Source organism: Salvia splendens, chromosome 20, assembly GCF_004379255.2.
Source record: "Salvia splendens isolate huo1 chromosome 20, SspV2, whole genome shotgun sequence".
NCBI lineage: Eukaryota > Viridiplantae > Streptophyta > Magnoliopsida > Lamiales > Lamiaceae > Salvia > Salvia splendens.
In genome coordinates this window covers 23,348,733-23,367,737 of record NC_056051.1, presented here as the reverse complement: position 1 = coordinate 23,367,737, position 19,005 = coordinate 23,348,733, and the positions used below count along the sequence as shown (strand labels likewise).

At 43.1% G+C, this 19,005-nt stretch overlaps 3 protein-coding genes across 3 annotated transcripts; 2 read left to right on the top strand and 1 right to left on the bottom strand.

The window, feature by feature from the left end:
- Window positions 1-430: 430 nt before the first annotated feature.
- LOC121780942 (patatin-like protein 6) lies at window positions 431-4,992 on the bottom strand. The gene is made up of 3 exons (XM_042178604.1): window positions 3,765-4,992; window positions 2,178-2,493; window positions 431-708 (listed from the first exon to the last, which is right to left on the bottom strand). Exons 1-2 carry the CDS (start codon window positions 4,872-4,874, stop codon window positions 2,227-2,229), a joined length of 1,377 nt encoding a protein of 458 aa, XP_042034538.1. The 5' UTR covers window positions 4,875-4,992; the 3' UTR covers window positions 431-708; window positions 2,178-2,226.
- A 7,094-nt stretch (window positions 4,993-12,086) lies between these two features.
- LOC121781806 (U-box domain-containing protein 34-like) lies at window positions 12,087-17,909 on the top strand. Its single transcript, XM_042179504.1, has 12 exons — window positions 12,087-13,493; window positions 13,563-13,911; window positions 14,317-14,618; window positions 14,692-14,801; window positions 15,052-15,170; window positions 15,243-15,478; window positions 15,553-15,613; window positions 15,702-15,963; window positions 16,040-16,141; window positions 16,213-16,330; window positions 16,428-16,618; window positions 16,888-17,909. The coding sequence occupies exons 3-12, from the start codon at window positions 14,432-14,434 to the stop codon at window positions 17,746-17,748; spliced, it is 2,247 nt and encodes a 748-aa protein (XP_042035438.1). The 5' UTR covers window positions 12,087-13,493; window positions 13,563-13,911; window positions 14,317-14,431; the 3' UTR covers window positions 17,749-17,909.
- On the top strand, window positions 12,319-13,846 carry LOC121781699. The gene is made up of 3 exons (XM_042179401.1): window positions 12,319-13,343; window positions 13,394-13,493; window positions 13,655-13,846. Exons 1-3 carry the CDS (start codon window positions 12,319-12,321, stop codon window positions 13,844-13,846), a joined length of 1,317 nt encoding a protein of 438 aa, XP_042035335.1.
- Window positions 17,910-19,005: the final 1,096 nt, after the last annotated feature.

Sequence of the window (19,005 nt, the reverse complement as noted above, 5' to 3'; positions counted from 1 at the left end):
AATAAAAAAAAAAATTCGAAATTGAATCCGCCGCGCCGGTTGTCCGCCCCCTATGGGCGCCGCGCCTATAGGCGCGGCTAATTCTCTCCAGCCGCGGGCTCGCCCCAACCCCACCTATCCCGCGTCCGCCACCCCTACCGCCCCCAAATGTTGTCTGCCCGCCCTCTGGACAACTTCCCCACTATAGCCTCCCGCCCTCCGCCCCAACCCGCGGCTATATCCACGGGCTCCTGGTAATGGACACACTAAGCACATGGAGTAGTATTTTTAAACAGTGAATCAATTAGGCTCTTCGAATTCAGTTAAAGTTCCACTTGACTCCAGACCAAAAGTCCACATCCATTCCCATTTAAGTTATTGAATGAGCGAAAGACATTGTTTTGGAGAACTTTTTTTTTTCCACAAATACACATGTGACATATCATCAATATAAAAATAAACCACCAAGAACTTAGGAAATAGAATAGAATAGGAGTACTCATTAAATCATCCAATTAAAAAAAGAGAAAAAGGTAGTACAACTTTCATAAGACCACCGTGGTATGGCGGCTTCCACCATGTTCCGCCGCTGGCCGGCACCCACAACCTTTTTTCACTACACCAACTCAGACCCCACTTCTCCTATATATATCCTTCTCAAAATGTGAAAGTTGCTACTATATATATACTAGTATATCACTTTACATTGATTTTTCTCTTACCATTTACCTGCAAAAATTCACAAAAACGGCAAGAATGAGAACCACTTGCTCTTTGGAAAAAGAATATTCAAACACACAAAAGCCTTAGACATCATGTTGAATGCTTTAATCTGTTGCCCCTCAATTTTTCACACCACACTAATTTTATCCTGTTTTTAATTTCACAGGCAAACTCCGTAAATTATGCCCATTATTTTTCCAACTTTATCTTCTTTTCAAAAACGACCATATATCTATTGACTCGTAATATTTCAATCATATGCAATTAATATATTAAAATAATGTACTCCCTCCGTCCCACTACAAGTGAGGCGCTCCAAATCGGATGTTGGCGCTCCAAATCGGATGTTGTTTTGCAAAAATAATACTAATAAATAATTAGAGTATAGATAAAGTAAAGTAAGTAAGATAATAATGTATATACGGCTCTCTTATATATTATTCTCTTTCTTATTTTACTTTCTCTCTACTTTAACTATTTATTATTATCTTCACAAAACAAGACCAGAAAGAAATGTCTCACTTGTAGTGGGACAAAGGGAGTAATAATTCAGACAGCAAGCTAGAAAAGTGGGAGGAGTTCTTTGACTACCTAGGTTTCCAGATCATCCCACTAATCTCCAATCGAAACCAGTGTTCATTGATGATGATGTTGTTGTAGCTAGGTTCTTTCCAAATTCTCACAGGACAAATGTCTATCTATGGTTCAATGTTTGTCTTTTTATGTGTATATCTTCAACCATTTAGACCTAATGCTTACATAAGTAGCAGTAGCACTTTCGGCCAAAGCCTACCGACTTTTCTTGATTTGTCTATATATTGCACAAGTATACGACAACTGTACTTCAAATATATGTGTGTCGGCAATAGATATCATTTCAATGAAATGTGTTTTTCTTCATGATTTTGGCCAACTAAGTCAAAATCTGAAGGGCCAATATTAGCTACAGGAAGATGGCTGTGTCCATGACCAAGATTTATCACAATGGCTCCCACCAAAAAATTTGCAAGGCCCTACTGAGATACAGAGACCGAAAAGGTCCAAGCCTTGAGTTGTTAAATCGACTTGATCGACAATATAATATGTCTGAAAACATCGTTTTTTGTCTAGTTAAAACTAAGGGTCATGAACAACGCCAATAACATAATTGGTGACTAAACATATATTTAGAGTCTACTAACAAGGATTAATCTCAACTCTCTCTATCACTTCCTAGAAGCAGTGTCGGTAGGCGGACAGCAAGATTAGGATTTAGGATGAGACTTTTCATCTCTAACAGTGTTTTAGAAAAAACGATTGTTTCTGATTTCGGTAGAAAATGACAAGTCAGTACCAGAAAACAGACAAGGCTTGGTATCTTTATGTGATAAGCATTGACAAATTCATATTGTTAAGATAGAAAACAATTTATGATGGGGCTGAAAGATATTAGCAGGATATGTCATGCTAGTAGTGGCGAAATGGAGAAAGTTTACCTTTTAATTTTGCTTTACTGGATGAGTGTTTTGAATTGCCGGAAGTGTCTTAAGGCCTGTTTGTTGGTTGCTTGAACGCGACAGTGGGAGCTATCCTGCAACTCCTCTTCTGATGCTCTAGCACAAGTTGGTCGGCAAACCAGTCGAGTTTCTCCAAGTTGCTCTGCTCTCCCATCTTCTTACCACTGAAGAGGACAGACTCTACATTTTTCTGCCTCAGCATGTCCTCTGCTATCCCCATTAGCATTTTCATATTGCTCGGACTGGGGTCTGAATCGACATTTGCACCACATTGGCCGAACCTGGAACAGCTTGCCTGTTGATTGAAACGTTTTAAGTGAGCTTAGGATTTTCCAAACATCTCTATCACTCACTACTTACCCATTTTACTCAAAATTATCCAGTTATGGTATGGCTAATCTTGCAAAGTAATCCAAATCAGTACCTAATCACATGTTTCTAAGTTTTTAGTTAATCCCAAGCCGTATGTATCAGGCATCAAAATAAATATACCCACAGAATGCACACTTGAAATATACACATATATATGGTATGTGTGTGTGTATAATAGAGTGAGAAGTTTATTAAGCAAGGTCATGCAAGGAGTAATGGGACCATTGCGGTAAATGACTGGCAGGACCATTTGAATAGTAGGAAATCAATCCCACGCCACACCAGTTTCAAGCCAGTTCAAGTCAAATGACAGTAGTTACATAGTCCCCTTCTAAAAGCATGAGATAAAAGACCATGATTGTTTTCCAAACTCAAGTTACATTCTGTGCGTGTATTACCATCTCCAGTAGTTTGAGGACCCCATCACAATCACACTTGGTGAAAAATCTAAAAATGACAAAATTGCAAACTGTGTACTATTTTAGCCTTTCCCCTCCAAGATCCAATCTCATCATCCTCTGACTGCTACTGGTTATAGAAACACAAATACTAATGGGATTATTCAATAAAAATGAAAAATATTACAAACGGGGCGTGTAATTTAGCACTTTCCCTTCCAATCCCATCATTTTCTGACTGCTACTGATATTAACAAAATGGTGCAAAATATGTTCAACTGAAATTGATCAATAATGTGAATTCCTGCGACTTAAAAAGAGTCTTCTCCTGCATTACAGGAATTAACTAGTTTGAATACCTTCTTTTTGTAAATTTAGCTTTTAAAAACACAGTAGCTGTAGCTATGATCATGATCATTTTCATGACAGAATGCGCGTAACTGCAACCGATGTCAGTGTCGAAATACTGAACTTATGGTTGGCATTTTGGCATGTTGCATCAAACGACAACGTTCTTCACCTGGTTTGAACTCTCCTTTTCCTTCACTCATGTTCACATTATTCTCCCCAGAAGAAACACACAGAATTTAATTGCATGCTCCCAAAAATACCACTGGCACATGTTATCCTAATAACAACATCCCCCATCTCAATCCAGCCTGTTTCCCCACCCAAATTTTTTTTCTCTTGAATATCCGAAATTAAGCTATTGATTTCATCATTACTCATTTAGCAGGATTTTAATGGTAAAAGTTGCGTTGAATCAGCTGATTAATTGATTTAGAATTTTGCGTACCTGAACTCTGACGTAATTGCTGCTACGCCTCTCCCCAAACGCCATGGCCACAGCGTGGTCCACCATCTCGGCCGCGCTGTCGCCGGAAATCCGCGCTAGCGGTCGCGCCCAATCCTTCGCCTTCCACGTCTTGACCTGCTCGTAGTCAAAGCTTCCCTCCGTCAGCTGCCCACCCGCGCCGACTGAAAGGACCAAAATATCCTCCACTCCTCTCACAAACGGAAATTCCTGCTTATTGTGCAGAACGTGCGTGATCGCCGCGGCGGTAGGGTTTCCCATCGCAATTCCGCCGTCCACCCCCACGCACCGGGTCAATCCGTCAACCGATTTCATGCAAACCGGATCGAAAACGACCGGCTCGGCCGCCGTCGCCGAGCAAACCTCCCATAGGTTGAAATCGAAGCTGTCGCTCTCGAGCGCGTCCGCTCGCGAGAACAGAAAAGGCGCCGCACTGGAGAGGTCGTAGCAGGGGATTAAAACCGGTTTTAGCGTGTCCTTCAGCGTCAGGCTGCGGCCGGTTCTCTCGTCCTTGAACGCCTCTTTCATCGCCTTCTTCATCCCCGCCGCCGACGAACCGTCGCCGGATTTATTAAAAACACGCTTGAGAAAACCGCTCCTCGAACTCCGCGAGTGTAACTTTTTCCCCTCCGCAGCGAGGAACATCCACGTGTCTTCCGCGTGGAAGATCGGACGGTTCTGATCGCCCGCGGCGAAGAGCATCGCTGTGAAGATCCCGCCGAAGCCTGTGCCGGCGGCGACGTCGAAATAATCGGCGATTCTGGCGTCAGGATTCCCCGACTTGTTCTTAAGCGCGGTTTCCAGATACGACAGCGTTTTTCCTGACAAAATGCTTCGCATACCGGCGCCGTCGATGCTCAGGATGCAGATTTTCCCCCTCTGATTTTTCTCCGCCTGAACTCCGGCGCTCTTCGGCTGCGCCGAAATCGGCTTCGGTAACCAGAGATGCTGATCTTCATAGCCGAACAAAAACTTGCTCTCCAAAATGGAGAAAATCTCGTAGCTCAATTTGTCGGTATCGATGCTTGGCTCCTGCAATCCAATCACTGGATTGTTGTTGCTAAGGTCGTCGTCGTTAACTGCACACGCCATTTTGTTAGTGAAAATCTCTTCGCGTCATCCGATTATAATATCTTTTGAATTGGATGAGAGAAAAGGAGGCAGCAAACTACAGTACAACACAAAATCCAGTTTTAGCAGAGCATGTTTGTTTTATAAAGTGGAAACAGATTTAAATTACAAAAATATAAATGGTGAAATGGTAATTTGCCCCTAAATTCCTAGGCATTGCTTACCAAGGGGCATCCATAGTGGTGCCAACACCTCCTGCCATGTCATAAGGACTTCCCACTGCACTTTCACGTCATAAGGACATCCCACTGCACAGTGGCGGACATCACTAAGGACGTCCCGACGGACTTTCCACAATAATAAAAATTCACAAATTCACCAAATTAAACAATTTACGAAATTAAAATTTCGACACAAATACGGAGAATATGCAACCACTTTATTTAAAAAAAACATACATAGTACAAAAAAAACATACATAATTATTAAAAAAAATTACACACTTAAAAAAACCGTCGTCTCACTCCTCGGATTCCCCGCTGCCAGTACCCTCGTCGTTCCCGCCGGTAGTCCCCTCGTCGCCATTCTCCGCCATGTCTCCCAACCCCAAATCGCGCCGCATGCTGTTGATGATATCCTTCAGCGACGACCTGTAATGGTGAACGGTCGATGTCCGTCATTCAACCATTGCACGTAACAGGGTTTCATGTTGCGCAACGCGGGCGAGTGAGGGGAGCTCGGGATCGTTTTGGGTAGGAGCTGCCGATTGAGCCTCGGCGGACCCGCTGGCGCTTCCACTCGCCATCCGCGCCGCTGACTTTTGCCCCACCGGGCGACGGCGGCGGTCCGACAATGAAGGTGTCGGGAACTCTGCCTCGACCGGGGGGGAGTTCGTGGGAACCAGCACTGCTACTGTACTCCCCGGAGGTGCTGATCTTCGTCCGCTTCGGCCAGCCAGATTCAACACCCGCAGTAAACTTGGACAAAGTCTACACCACAAGATACACATTCCAATATTTGAATTCCCCGAAGCCCGCCGCAGCGTCTTTGAACTGATGGTGAGACAAAAGCTTCACATCCTCAGCAGACATGCCGCTGGTTGCCGAGTGGAGGTTGTTTGTGTAAATGCCGGCGAATCGGCTAAGCTGCCTCTTTAGCCGCTCCCACTGTTTCCGGCATTGCTCTCCGTTGTGAGGCTTCCCCCCTGGCGGTTTGAATTGGAGGTAGGTTTGGCTAATGCGCCACCACATCATGTCGATATGCTGGTTAGCCCCGATATATGGATCCTCCACTATACTGATCTACGCCTTCGCAAGCGCGATGCACTCCTCTGTACTCCAGACGGTCCACTTTTTCCCGCTGGATCCCCCCCCCCTCAACAGCCCCCGCCTCACCATCGTACCCCGCCGCAGGCGAGATAGTGCCCCGTCCCATGCCCCTCACTCTCCCTGTCCTCCCCCTCCTCTCTGTCGCCGTTGGTGCATCTGTGGGAGAATCCCGGATCGGAGATAGCCCCAACTCCTCTATCGAGAACATCTCGATGCCAGTGAACTGAGTCTCGAGATGAGTACTCGGGGGGTTGTCCGTCGACAGTAAATCCATATAGGGGCGATAGACATTGTCCACCGGTGATTGGGGGACCCCCAGCATACTCCCCCCAGCAGCGACAGGCGAGCCCTGCATCATCCCCTGCATCATCATCCCGGGCATCTGGGGCGGCATCATCCCCGGCATTCCGTGCATCATCCCCGGCATTGGGGTCATTCCGGCACTCACCCCAGGCATTTGGGGCATCATCTCATACCAAGGCGGGTACATGTTGTAGTACCCGGGCACCATCCCCGCCGTCATTTGGGGTTGGGGTATCATCCCCGCCATTCCGGACATCGTGGCGGACATTAGGGTACTTCCGCCAACGGGAAAGATCGGTCCCTGTGACTCGCTCGTGGCGGGGGGATCACTATCGTGGTGCTCCATTTATCTTCGAAAGAAAAGTATTTAGAGAGAGAAATACTCGTTAATACAAGTGGGGCAAATGAAATGAAATTCAACGAGCCGTATTTATAGAATTTTAAAATATATATATAATAATAAAATAATCGGGACGTTTGAGCGGACTTCCATGGGGTCAACGCAATGGCGGACGTCTGCAAGGACGTCGCCACGGACGTCCCGGGAATGCCGCGGAACTCCAGTGTCCGCAGCGGACGTCCGTATCCTCGTCACCTTTGCACAATGACGGACGTCCCGCGCGGATCGCGGACGTCCGACACACCGATCGGACGTCTGCCGGGACGGGCCGCCATTGCGGATGCTCTTAGGTGATCTATATTGATTTTTGTAATTAAACTATTCATACTAATTAAATAATGTTACTTAATAGATTTGACTAAAATAGTGACTGAAATCTCAACATTGAAAGAGTTGCTGTTAATACTCCATATGTCCGCAAAGAGTTGTGATCAATGTCAAACCAATTTTAAAGACCGAACTAGAGACCAAATATGGGCCATTAGATCTAGTTTTTTTGATGAGATGTGCTGCTGTGTAAATTTTTTTCGGTCTTCATTACAAGCCCATTTTACTTCATTGTATAGGTTTATTACTTCATTCCGTACGTAATACCTTGAAACTACAACATGTTTTTACTTTCTTCCAGTAGGTTTTGAAATGATTCAACATATGTTTCATTTGAATTCATTGACCTGGGTTTTTACTTTATTTACATTAAAAATGTAATTTATTCAAGTGCGTTTATTACTTCATTCAGAAACGTTATTACTTCATTGGATAAGGTTTTTACTTCATTCCAGTAGGACTTCAAATGCTTCTACACATAATTCATTCTAATAATTTATTACATCATTCCATGTGTTTATTACACCATATCAGGGTTGTGGCGGTGGTGATAGATATTGTAGAGAGAAAGAACGGCACGCGACGGTGAAACCGCATTTACGTACTGGAATGAAGTAATAATCCTACTGAAATGAAGTAAAAACCTACTGGAATGAAGGTAAATCTTCGTAACATGTTAGTATGACTTATTTACCTTCGGATGAATTAAAATAGGCCAGTGATGAAGGCGAAAATAATTGATAAATTTCTGTCTCTCATCCATAAAAAACTAGATCTAAAAACCCTAATTTGGTACGGTTCGGTGGTTCAGTCTTTAAGAGTGGATTTGTGAATAATGGGACTCTGTCCGCAAATGCTTATGATTTGTAGTGGAGTATTTGTTAATACACTCTCTCACAAAAATAGATTATATTTCCTTTTTTTACATCCCTTCTTATAAAAAATAGTTCATATATTTATAATAAAAAAATTCTTCTATTTTATTTTATCATTTATAGATCCATCATCCACTGCACAATTTTTTAACTATTTTTTCTCGTTCTCTCATATTTTATAAATTATGCATGTAAACTTGTATTAACTCTAAATTGCCTATTTCTATAGAACAGAGTAACTGTTGCAATTTGTGATTATACATTATTAACGTAAAATTGATAAAATAGTAGAGATACATGAAATGATAAAATAAGAGTAAAGCTTGTATAACAAATAGACTTTAAAGTCTCGCAGAATATACTACTGGGTATGTTGGGTGGTTTGTAATAAGAGTGAACTTGAAACTTAGGACGTAGTATAATTTTACTGGTGTATAGTTACGGTATTTATACTTTTAAAATATTATCATTTTATTATTTTTGTTCTGTATATTATACTTAATGCATGTTTGAAGGTACTATTGAATTTTTTTTTATTTTTTCTGAATTAAATTATTCCCTAATGGCTAGAGGAAAAAATTGTACATTCAATCATTTAGAGCCTTTAGACGATATTTGGTGCAAGTTGAATTTTTCCTCGCCCAATTCTAATATGGGTACCTTGGAATGTGATTTCACTTCGTTAATTGGTTATGCAAAACGATATTTGTTTGGTGATAGTCTCCATTTTGATACAAATTATATTCAATAATATCGGGATTTAGGGCATCCGCAACGCGTTTCGTTGCGGTCCCTATCTTGTCTCAGAGAGATGAGACAGCAGCGAGACAGCGTTGCGGGCTCTGTCTCGTCCCCAACCCGTCCCCATCTCGTCCTGTAACTCGTCGCGGAGAGACACTTGGCGAGCTGTCTCACCACGCGTGTTGGCAACGTGGCGAGTTGCGGTTCGTCCGTGACGCTCACTCGCCGGCCGGCGAGTGGGCGTCGTTTATTTCCGTTGAAAATTTATTTTTTATTATTATTTTTTTAAAATTTCAGAAAAAAAATAAAAAAAAAACCCAAAATTATACTAGCCGTTTATAGCCGTTTTTTACAAATTTTTTATTTAATTTTTGAATTTTTTTAAGCCCCCAATCATTTTTATAAATATCAAATCATTCCCACAAATTAGTCCACAAAAAAAACTCTATATTCTCACTCAAACACTCTACATTCTTTATCTCAAAACATTATTCTTCTCCCAAATTTAATCCATTCATGGATCCATTTGAGCAAATGCGTCGAATAATGGAATAATCGCTAGCAGAAGATCGACGTCGGGAGGACGAGGAAGCCACGGCGCCTCAAAGGCGATCCCGGACTTACATCCATCGTAACCGGGAGGAAGCCGCGGCGCCTCAAGGGAAGATTTTAAATTATGTATTTTTTATTTTTAAAATCAATGAATTTTTTGCCGTTCTTTTAGTTAATCGTTGTGTTTTTTAATAAGTTTGCATTTATATATTTGAAAACATTTAAATTAAATAACAAAACAATAGTAAAATGCTTAGGGCGCCCCATTGCAGGTGGAAGGGCAAGAGGATAAAATGCTGACGTGGCGGTTCATAGGACGGGCTTTAGGACGAGCCTTAGGGCGCCCCATTGTGGATGGCCTAAGGGTGTCCACTATAAGCCAGGCGCGGCTGTAGCCCCGGTCGGGGCGATCTCGGGGCTATCTATAGTGGAGAGAACGTCTGCCCCGATGCAGACAAAATTTCCGGGGCGGACGGTCGATCGGCATTTTTGGGGCGAGGATTCGCCGGTCCGGGGCGGACGGGGCGATAGGCGCGCCGGCCTATAGCGGGGCGGTGGTCGACGCGCCTATCCGGGGCGGAATTTTTTTTTAATTCAATTTAAATTACCTATAAATACACCCCATTACATTCATTATTTTCACACCATTCCAACTCTTCATCACTCATACTTTCTCTCACTACAATTTGTGGACTGAAATGGACAATTTGTGGAATGATGCGTGGAATTCTCTGATTCAAGAGGTGCAACACCAGGCCGCCGAGGAGGATGCGGCGCGTGAGGCGAAAGTGGCGGAGGTCGCGATCCCTCGTGCGATTACTCATCGGCGGACCATCCAACGAGACCACCTCGATGCGCACGAGCGTCTAATGGCAGATTACTTTGTGGATAACCCCTGTTATCCACCCGAGATTTTCCGTCGGCGATTCAAAATATCGCAACGGCTCTTCAACCATATAGCGACGAATTTAGCGGAGCGTTACCGGTGCTTCACCCTGCGGAGTGATTGCGCTGGCCGGATCGGGCTGTCTACGCATCAGAAGTGCACCGCTGCAATCCGACAGCTTGGCTATGCCGGACCGGCTGATATGTTCGACGAATACCTACAGATGGGTGAGACGACTAGCCTAACGGTGCTTAGGCAGTTTTGTAAGGGGATCCGGGAAATATTTGGTGGGGGGTTTCTACGAAAGCCCACTCCTGATGAGTGTCAGAGACTGCTGGATATGCATGGTTCGATCCACGGGTCCCTAGGAATGTTAGGAAGCATCGATTGCATGCATTGGGAGTGGAGGAACTGCCCGGTGGCGTGGAAAGGTCAGTTCACGACTGGATTCAAAAGCAAACATCCATCGATGATTCTGGAAGCCGTTGCTGACTACCGTTTGCGGATCTGGCATGTTTATTTCGGTGTGTCAGGTTCGAACAACGACATCAATGTTCTTCAGTCATCGCCTCTCTTCAATGATGAGTGCCGGGGGGAGGGTCCAGAAATCAGCTTCGTAGCCAACGGCACGCAGTCCAATAGGGGATACTATTTGATAGATGGGATATATCCCCAGTGGCCCGTATTCGTCAAGACAATTCGCCAACCGGTTGGACCGAAGAAACAATATTTTGCGCGGAAACAAGAGGGTGCTAGGAAGGATGTTGAGCGGGCTTTTGGTGTCCTCCAATCGCGATGGGCCATTATATGGTGCCCGGCACGAGTTTGGCACGAAAATGATGTCGCGAACATTATGTTAGCATGTGTCATATTGCACAATATGATAATAGAAGATGAAGGATTTACGGCAGAGCGCTGAGCACCAGAAGAGGGCGCAAGTACAAGCCACGGCGTTGTCTCCGCGCCGATCTTGATGGGCGTACCGCGGAGCAATGAATATTTGATCCAACGTTTCGCTAATATGCGCAGGAGCACATCACATGCCACACTTTAGGCCGATTTGATTGAAGAAGTTTGGGCACGTAGGGGAGGTGGCACAGTGTGAACATCGTTGTGATTTGAAATATATTAAATTTTCGTTGTATAATTTTTCATGTATTTTAATACGACGAAAATTTAGTGTTTAATTTTAAATTCTTCACGTATAGTCGTTTTCTTCTATTTACGTGTAGTCCGATAAATGTAATTATAATTGAATTAACATAAATGAAAAAAAGCTTAGGGCTATTGAAAGTGTCCACTATAGCGTGGAAAACAAAATTTTGAGGCCGTAGATAAAAAAATTGGGACTGTGGACAAAAAAGTGGCGGGGCTAGACACTTTAAAGAGCTGAATTAGGATTGGAGCAGACCACAATCCCCCAACGCCACGCGTCGCTTCGGGGGCCATTCTCTCACTCTAGTCTCTATACATTCACTCTCGCATAATCTCCTTTCCCTTTTTTCACACATCCCGTTGAAAGAAGAACTGCATGCAAAGTGAGCCATTCTGTTCCTAACCTTTTTGCTTGATGCTTCGTTTCTACATTTTATTCATGGGGTTTTGAGAAGAACTACATTTTTTTTGCAATAGAGGAATGGTTTAGTCTTTTGTAGACCTTTTTTTTGTTACTTCTTTGTATCATTTGATTGATTTCTGTTTGTTATAAAGCCCCAAAAGTTGGTTTGATTTCCGGTGGAAAGATATATGGTGAAATGAGCCTGAAAAAGTTGTGATAGGTTTTTTAAATGATTTTTGTTATTTTGTACTAGTACTATCTTAAGGATTTGTTTGGTGTAGTATTATTTAATTTTTTTTATCACTTTGTACATGTTTTTAACTTTTTGTTCAAGTTGTGTTTTTTATATGGGATACTGATTCAAAGTCGATTATTTTTTTGGGAATTGGATGTATTTCTTGTGAAAGTTAGCTATGTAGCATCATAGCTTACATTCATAATCAGTTCTTCATCTAGGGGAGTTCAAGAACTATCCCTTTTTAACTACTGTTGAGGATGGTCTCTCTTTTCTCTCAAAGGGGGGTGCAGTGGCAAGTTCCTACTGTTGAGGAGTTAAAAGGGTGGATATTCAAAGATGTGATGAAAGAAATGAAGGAACGCTTGAATGAGGTTAGAAGGTCGTGGGCTGAAACTGGTTGCAGCATCTTGCTGGATGGATGGACGGATGCTAATGGCCGGACTTTAGTGAATGTTTTGGTGGATTGCCCAAAAAGTACTGTGTATCTTTTCTTGGCTGACATAACTGACTGTGTTGGGAACATGGATGCTATGCAGATCTTCTTGGTGAAGGTCCTGGCGGAGGTTGGAATCCCGAACGTTGTACAGATCATCACATACTCGAGCTCGGACTTCATGAAGGAGGCTGGTAGGCAGCTCATGGAGAGATACCGGCCAGTCTTTTGGACAGTGAGTGCTTCCCACTGCATTGAGCTTATGTTGGAGAAATTGTGCAGGGTGGATCTCATCAACAAGACGTTGGAGAAGGCGAAGATCATCACAAGATTTGTCCACAGCCACTCAATTGCTCTCAAGTATCTGCAAGACCAGACGAAAGGGAGCGGCCTGATTGATACTTCGATGATAAGGTCGATAAGGCCCTTCCTAATCCTCGAGAATATAGAGAAAAAGAAGGAGACTTTGAACACAATGTTCTCCCCCTCTCATTCTCAAAGCTCGATTTTGATATCAACCATGGAGGGGCGAAGAGCGGCTGAGTTGGTGGGGGATCATTCATTCTGGAATGAGGCCTCAACTATTCTCAAAGGCACCATGCCTCTAGTCCGCGTGATAGAATGGATGAACAAGAGTGGCAAGGATCACATGGGGCTTATATACGAGACAATTGATCAGGCCAAGGAAACCATTAAGGACTGCTTCAAGAATAAGTCTGCCTACTCGCTGTTCTGGAAGACAATTGATTATGTTTGGAATGAGTCCCTCTACAGCCCTGTCCACTCCGCTGGCTACTACTTGAACCCGAATCTTTTATACTCGAGCAACGGGCTTATCGACCCTGAATTGTTCGTGCGACAGCTGCATTGTTCGTGCGACAGCTGACATTCGTGTGCAGGATCGGATTACTGCCCAGATGGAGCATTACAGTCACAGAGTTGCCAAAGGTGCCATGGCTGCCGGAGTCCCTGAAGAGCAAAGATCGAACGTTTCTTCTGGTGAATGAATACTTCTCTCCCTTTCTCTAGTATGCTATTCTCTCTACTAAACTGGTATTTTTGTTGTAGCACTTTGGTGGTTGAGATATGGTGGGGAATTCCCGGAGTTGCAGAGGCTGGCAGTTCGAGTTCTGAGCTAAACATGCGATGGAGCATCCTAGTTTCAGCTCAGTAGAAGCTTAGCCGAGACACTTCTCTTCAAGGGAAGGAATTTAGATGAGCAGAAGTGGCTGAGGGATATGGTTTTCCTAAGGTACACCATGCAGCTACAGAATTTTGTACCTGGAAACGTTGTTTCCAACGAGCCTGGACTAGTCGATGACTGGCTCGCGGATAGGAACAACGTTCCTTGAAACGGGGATGCCTCGAGGGTGGAGATCAGCAGTGGAGATGGACCTTCCGGTCTTGACGTGACAAGGTAATCATGGAGGTTATGACTTATCATTGTTTTGATTAGATTATTTACGTATTTGTGGTCTGTTTCGTTTATGTGATATATTCCGCTTGTCGTGATTCATTAATTGGATTTTTTGGTTAGGATCGGATTGTTTTTTTAAGACCGAAAAAATCAAATTAATTAGCACTAACATAAAAACAATAATCCAATGTACTTTTGTGGTTTATTTCATTGTGGTGGCTTAATCACTAGAAATGTGATTATACATTTCAAAATATTTTAAATATATGTTATATGTGTGAATTTTCGATTTGACTCTTTGATATGTTAATGTTATTAGACCATGAGTCCTATTTGTTTCCTAGTCAGAAAAACATGGAGAGATTTGAGGCATGCCTTTTGTTTTGCTTTCCTTAATGATCTCAGATTCCTCAACCAACAGAAAATGTTCTGCACCAAAAATGGATAGTAAAAAGATTCAGAAGGAAAGGGTTTGAGTTTCCCATTTCATGAAACAAGAAAAATTGATGAATCTAGAAGAATGTGGCTCCCGAATGGAAAGGCGAGTACTCGGGGAAAAAAAGGTGGTAGAAATGGGCTGGTTGCTGTAGCCATAGACAAGGGCAAATCAAGCATGTATGCCATGAGATGGGCTGCCGATAACCTGGTCACGAAAGGCCAGACCATCATCCTCATCCACGTCCTTCAGAAGTCCTCTGCTAATTCATGTACGTCTTTTACTCGACGTTTTCTTGGCACGTGAGAATTTATGGGGATTCATTAATTGATTCGGGTAAGCAGGTTCCAACTATGCCCTTAATGGCCTCAATGGTAGTGGCAACGATATCGTTCTTGACAAACCAACTAAAGATCTCTTCCTCACCTTCCATTGCTTATGCACTCGCAAAGATGTAAGTTATACATACAAGGTTGTGTTATATGCATAACTCAATCATATTGCAGACAGAACCAAAACGCGGAGGTCATTTTAAAAAACATGGCCTAAAATGATCTAAAAATAACTTCTTTATTTTATAAAATGAATTAAAAACGAACTAACAAGTAGTTCTGCATTCTGCAATAAGATGTGCATATATTATATAGATAATCTTGTCTTGTTCGATTTTACTTTATTGGTTTGGTGAGGAGAGAAATGTGCAGATACCATGTTTTGACGTGGTGCTGGAGGACATGGACATTGGCAAGGCCATAACCGAATACACTGCGCACGCTGCAATCGAGAATCTAGTTCTCGGAGCATCTCGCCATGGCTTCATTAGGTGAAAGAATTAGTTTTCTTGAGGTTGAAATAAGTGTGAAAAATAACAGTGTTATTTTTTTTCGTAGTGCAGAAGATTGAAGACAGTAGATGTTCCCACAAGTGTGTCCAGAGCATCGCCAGAGTTCTGCACAATTTACGTCATCTCGAAGTCCAAGATCTCGTCCGTCCGAAACGCTTCCCGCGAGGCGCCCTTCGCCTCCCCGCTCTTGCCGCAGCTGCGCCAATTACAGGAGCAAAACTGCTCTACCATCAATCCCGCTGCATCCACGGAGGCCCGAGCCACTCCCCGACACCTACCTAGCAGAGGTACATTGTGTCACTTGTACATTTATGATGTTTTTTTCTGCGTTCGTCCGATTCTTAATAATGTGTCCGAGCAGGTCCGGACAGGACGCCACCCAGGCTCATTGCTGTTGCTGATGAAACTGACATGCCGAGCAAGTAATGCTTCTTTTCTGTATTAACATGAACGGCAACAGAGGAGTTGAGTCATACATATACTGAGCAGGTCGTGTTCGTGTTTTTGCAGGCCACTGATTTTGGCACGAGGCCACAATCCGAACATGTTCATGGATCTCTCCGACAGCGACTCGGATATATCCTTCATTAGTTCAGACAGGGGGAGCACAGACAGCAGATTCATGGATCCTTTGCTCTGCGACGGCATGGATCCGAGCCGGGGCTCTCGAATGTCAGTTTGCTCCGAGAGAAGCTTCCAATCGACATGCTCCGGGCTAAGATTTAACGATATGAGTTCTATCAGCGAATATTCGACAGGATCAATGGAAAATGTTAGATCAAATCAAGATTTATTTTTTACCATTTCTGAATAGGAATTGAAGGGGATGATGAATCATGAATGTGCAGGATGAGGTGGAGGCTGAAATGAGAAGGCTAAAGCTAGAGTTGCAGAAAACAATGGATATGTACAGCACAGCTTGCAAGGAGGCTTTAACAGCCAAGCAAAAGGTAAGATGAGTGATGAGATTGCAAAAACTAGGCCGGATTTTTAAAAACCGGCTATCTCCATCTACTTGCAGGCGGTGGAGCTACACCGGTGGAGAGAGGACGAAGAAAAGAGACTCGAGGAGGCAGCACGAGTGACAGTGGAGCAAGAAAAAGGCCGATACACACCAGCTATGGAGGATTTCCAAACAGGTTGTTGGAAATCGAATTGAAATGCGGAAATATAAATGCTGAAACGAAAGAACTGTATTCTTTGTTCTCTGATATCTATCTTTTCGTTCCAACACAGGCCAGCCTCTGAGATACAGAAAATATTCCATCGAGGAGATTGAGCTGGCCACGGACTGCTTCCATGAGTCGCGCAAGATCGGAGAAGGTGGATACGGCCCCGTCTACAAGTGCTCCCTTGACCACACACCGGTCGCAGTCAAAGTCCTGCGACCGGATGCGGCTCAAGGAAGATCACAGTTTCAACAAGAGGCAAGGCATAGCTTGTATGATAACTATTACATCCGTCCTTTAAAAATAACAACTTTTGAAACTGCACGGGTTTAGTGTAAAATTGGTTAAGGAAGAGAGTAATAGAAAGAAAAAGTGACTGAAATAATCTTATTAGAGAAAAAAAAGTTTCCTAGATCTAATTTTTAGTGATGGACCAAAATAGAAATAGTTGCTATTTTTAAAGGACGTAGGTAGTATTACATAAATCTTTCAATATGTTTGTTTTAGCTATGTTAGTGATGATGCAGGTTGAAGTGTTGAGCTGTTTAAGACATCCCAATATGGTACTACTCCTCGGAGCCTGCCCCGAGTATGGCTCCCTGGTGTACGAGTACATGGCTAACGGAAGCCTAGAAGACCGTCTCTTCCGGAAGGGGAACACCCGGCCTCTGTCATGGCAGCTCCGTTACAGGATCGCTGCAGAGATTGCAACGGGGCTGCATTTCCTCCACCAGACAAAGCCGGAGCCGTTGGTCCACCGCGACCTCAAGCCTGGCAACATCCTGCTAGACCAGAACTACGTCAGCAAGATCGCCGACGTAGGTCTGGCAAGACTGGTCCCACCATCCGTAGCGGATGATGTGACACAGTACAGGATGACCTCGACAGCAGGGACGTTCTGCTACATCGACCCGGAGTACCAGCAGACGGGCATGCTGGGCACGAAATCCGACGTGTACTCGTTGGGAGTTGTGCTGCTGCAGATCATCACGGCCAAGCCTCCCATGGGGCTGACGCACCATATTGGGAATGCGATTGAGAAGGGGACGTTGTTGCAGATGCTGGATCCGACGGTCTCTGATTGGCCAATGGAGGAGACGTTGAGCTTTGCAAAGCTGGCCATACAATGCACAGAGCTCAGGCGCAAGGACCGGCCGGATCTTAGTAAAGTCATTGTGCCTGAGCTGAACAAGCTGAGAGAGCTTGGTGAAGAGAATATGGGCAGTTTTTTAATAGGCGGGAGTGCAGCCTCGACTCCTAACCATAGCTTCGCGTCAAGCAGCTCGAACTCGAAATCCTCGAGTTTCAAGAGCGATCCCAATGTGCAATCCGTGTATAGCGGCGCAGGAGATTGCCCAGGTTCAGCATCAATGCCAGGACATGTATGATGTATCATTGCAACAAGTCTGCCTCCATATTAGATTCATGACTCCTGTATTAGGAATGTAACTAAAAAGGAATACGACTCAACTGAATGAGACTACTAGAATTAGTATTAATTCAATCGATTTATTTTCTAATAAAAATAAGGCCGAGTAATATTGCATAACATATAGTCGTCTACAATAGATTCTAGCATTAAGAAAAAATGAGCTATGACTCTTGTATTTTCCATCGTTCGAGACTAGTCATCTTTTCGATTACTAGAGAAAGTTTGTACGCGACAGTTTGGGATATGAAGCACATCCTCGACTCGAAGGACCTCTCCGTTTTTGCACTTGGATAATAGTTTAGTAGCTTCTTCTTTAGTCATTCGAATCTTCACTTGAACTGCACATTTCTCCTTACCATTAACTCTTCCTTCCTTCGGATCATTTCGAATCAACGGCTCCGATTCAAAGTGCACCTTCTTCTTCACCTTGGTGGTGGATGTCTTCTTCATACTTAAATCTTCTCTGCATACAAAATGTTGTACTCTAGGCTTCGATTGTCGTCCATTTTGGACAAATGGCTGCAAAAAATTCATTTTCGGCTACAAATGTATGTGTGTAATGAATATTGTGTGTTAGTGATGGGTTACAAGCATTGATGATATGTATCATATTTATAGGTGTAAATGTTATTTGATGGGGCTGTTTGAACCATAATAAAGGAAAATTTCTATAATCATAGTCAACATATAATTATGATTCTGATTAAAATGGCATCCAACATGAGCACTACGTGTGTTTTGGTACCTAGAGTCTTTGACGAGTTCAAAATTGTGACATGAATGTGTTTGTCACCACTAGTCTTTTTTTTTTAAATATATTGTTTTGTTCATAAATTTTGATATGCAATAAGTTGGGGAAAGTACAATGAGTTAAACTGATTATAATAAATCTTTGTGCATTATTCAAGCCATTATTAGTATGCATCAAGAGGTCTAAAATCAGAATAGTGTGCAGACATAGGAATAAAATAGCAAAAATAATTAGATTAGTATTGTGAATATAGTACTGCTTAATTTCTATGATATTGATTAACTGATTAGTCTGATTTGAAGTGTATGAACGCGGTTTGAATTAGTAATATTTTCACGACTACTTCTATATGTAAGTCGATGACATCGAAACTGAGAAAACTTTCACTAAATTTTCTAACAAAATGTAGAAAAATGTAACTATATGACAAATTATCAGTCAATATAACCCCCAAGAGAGGTC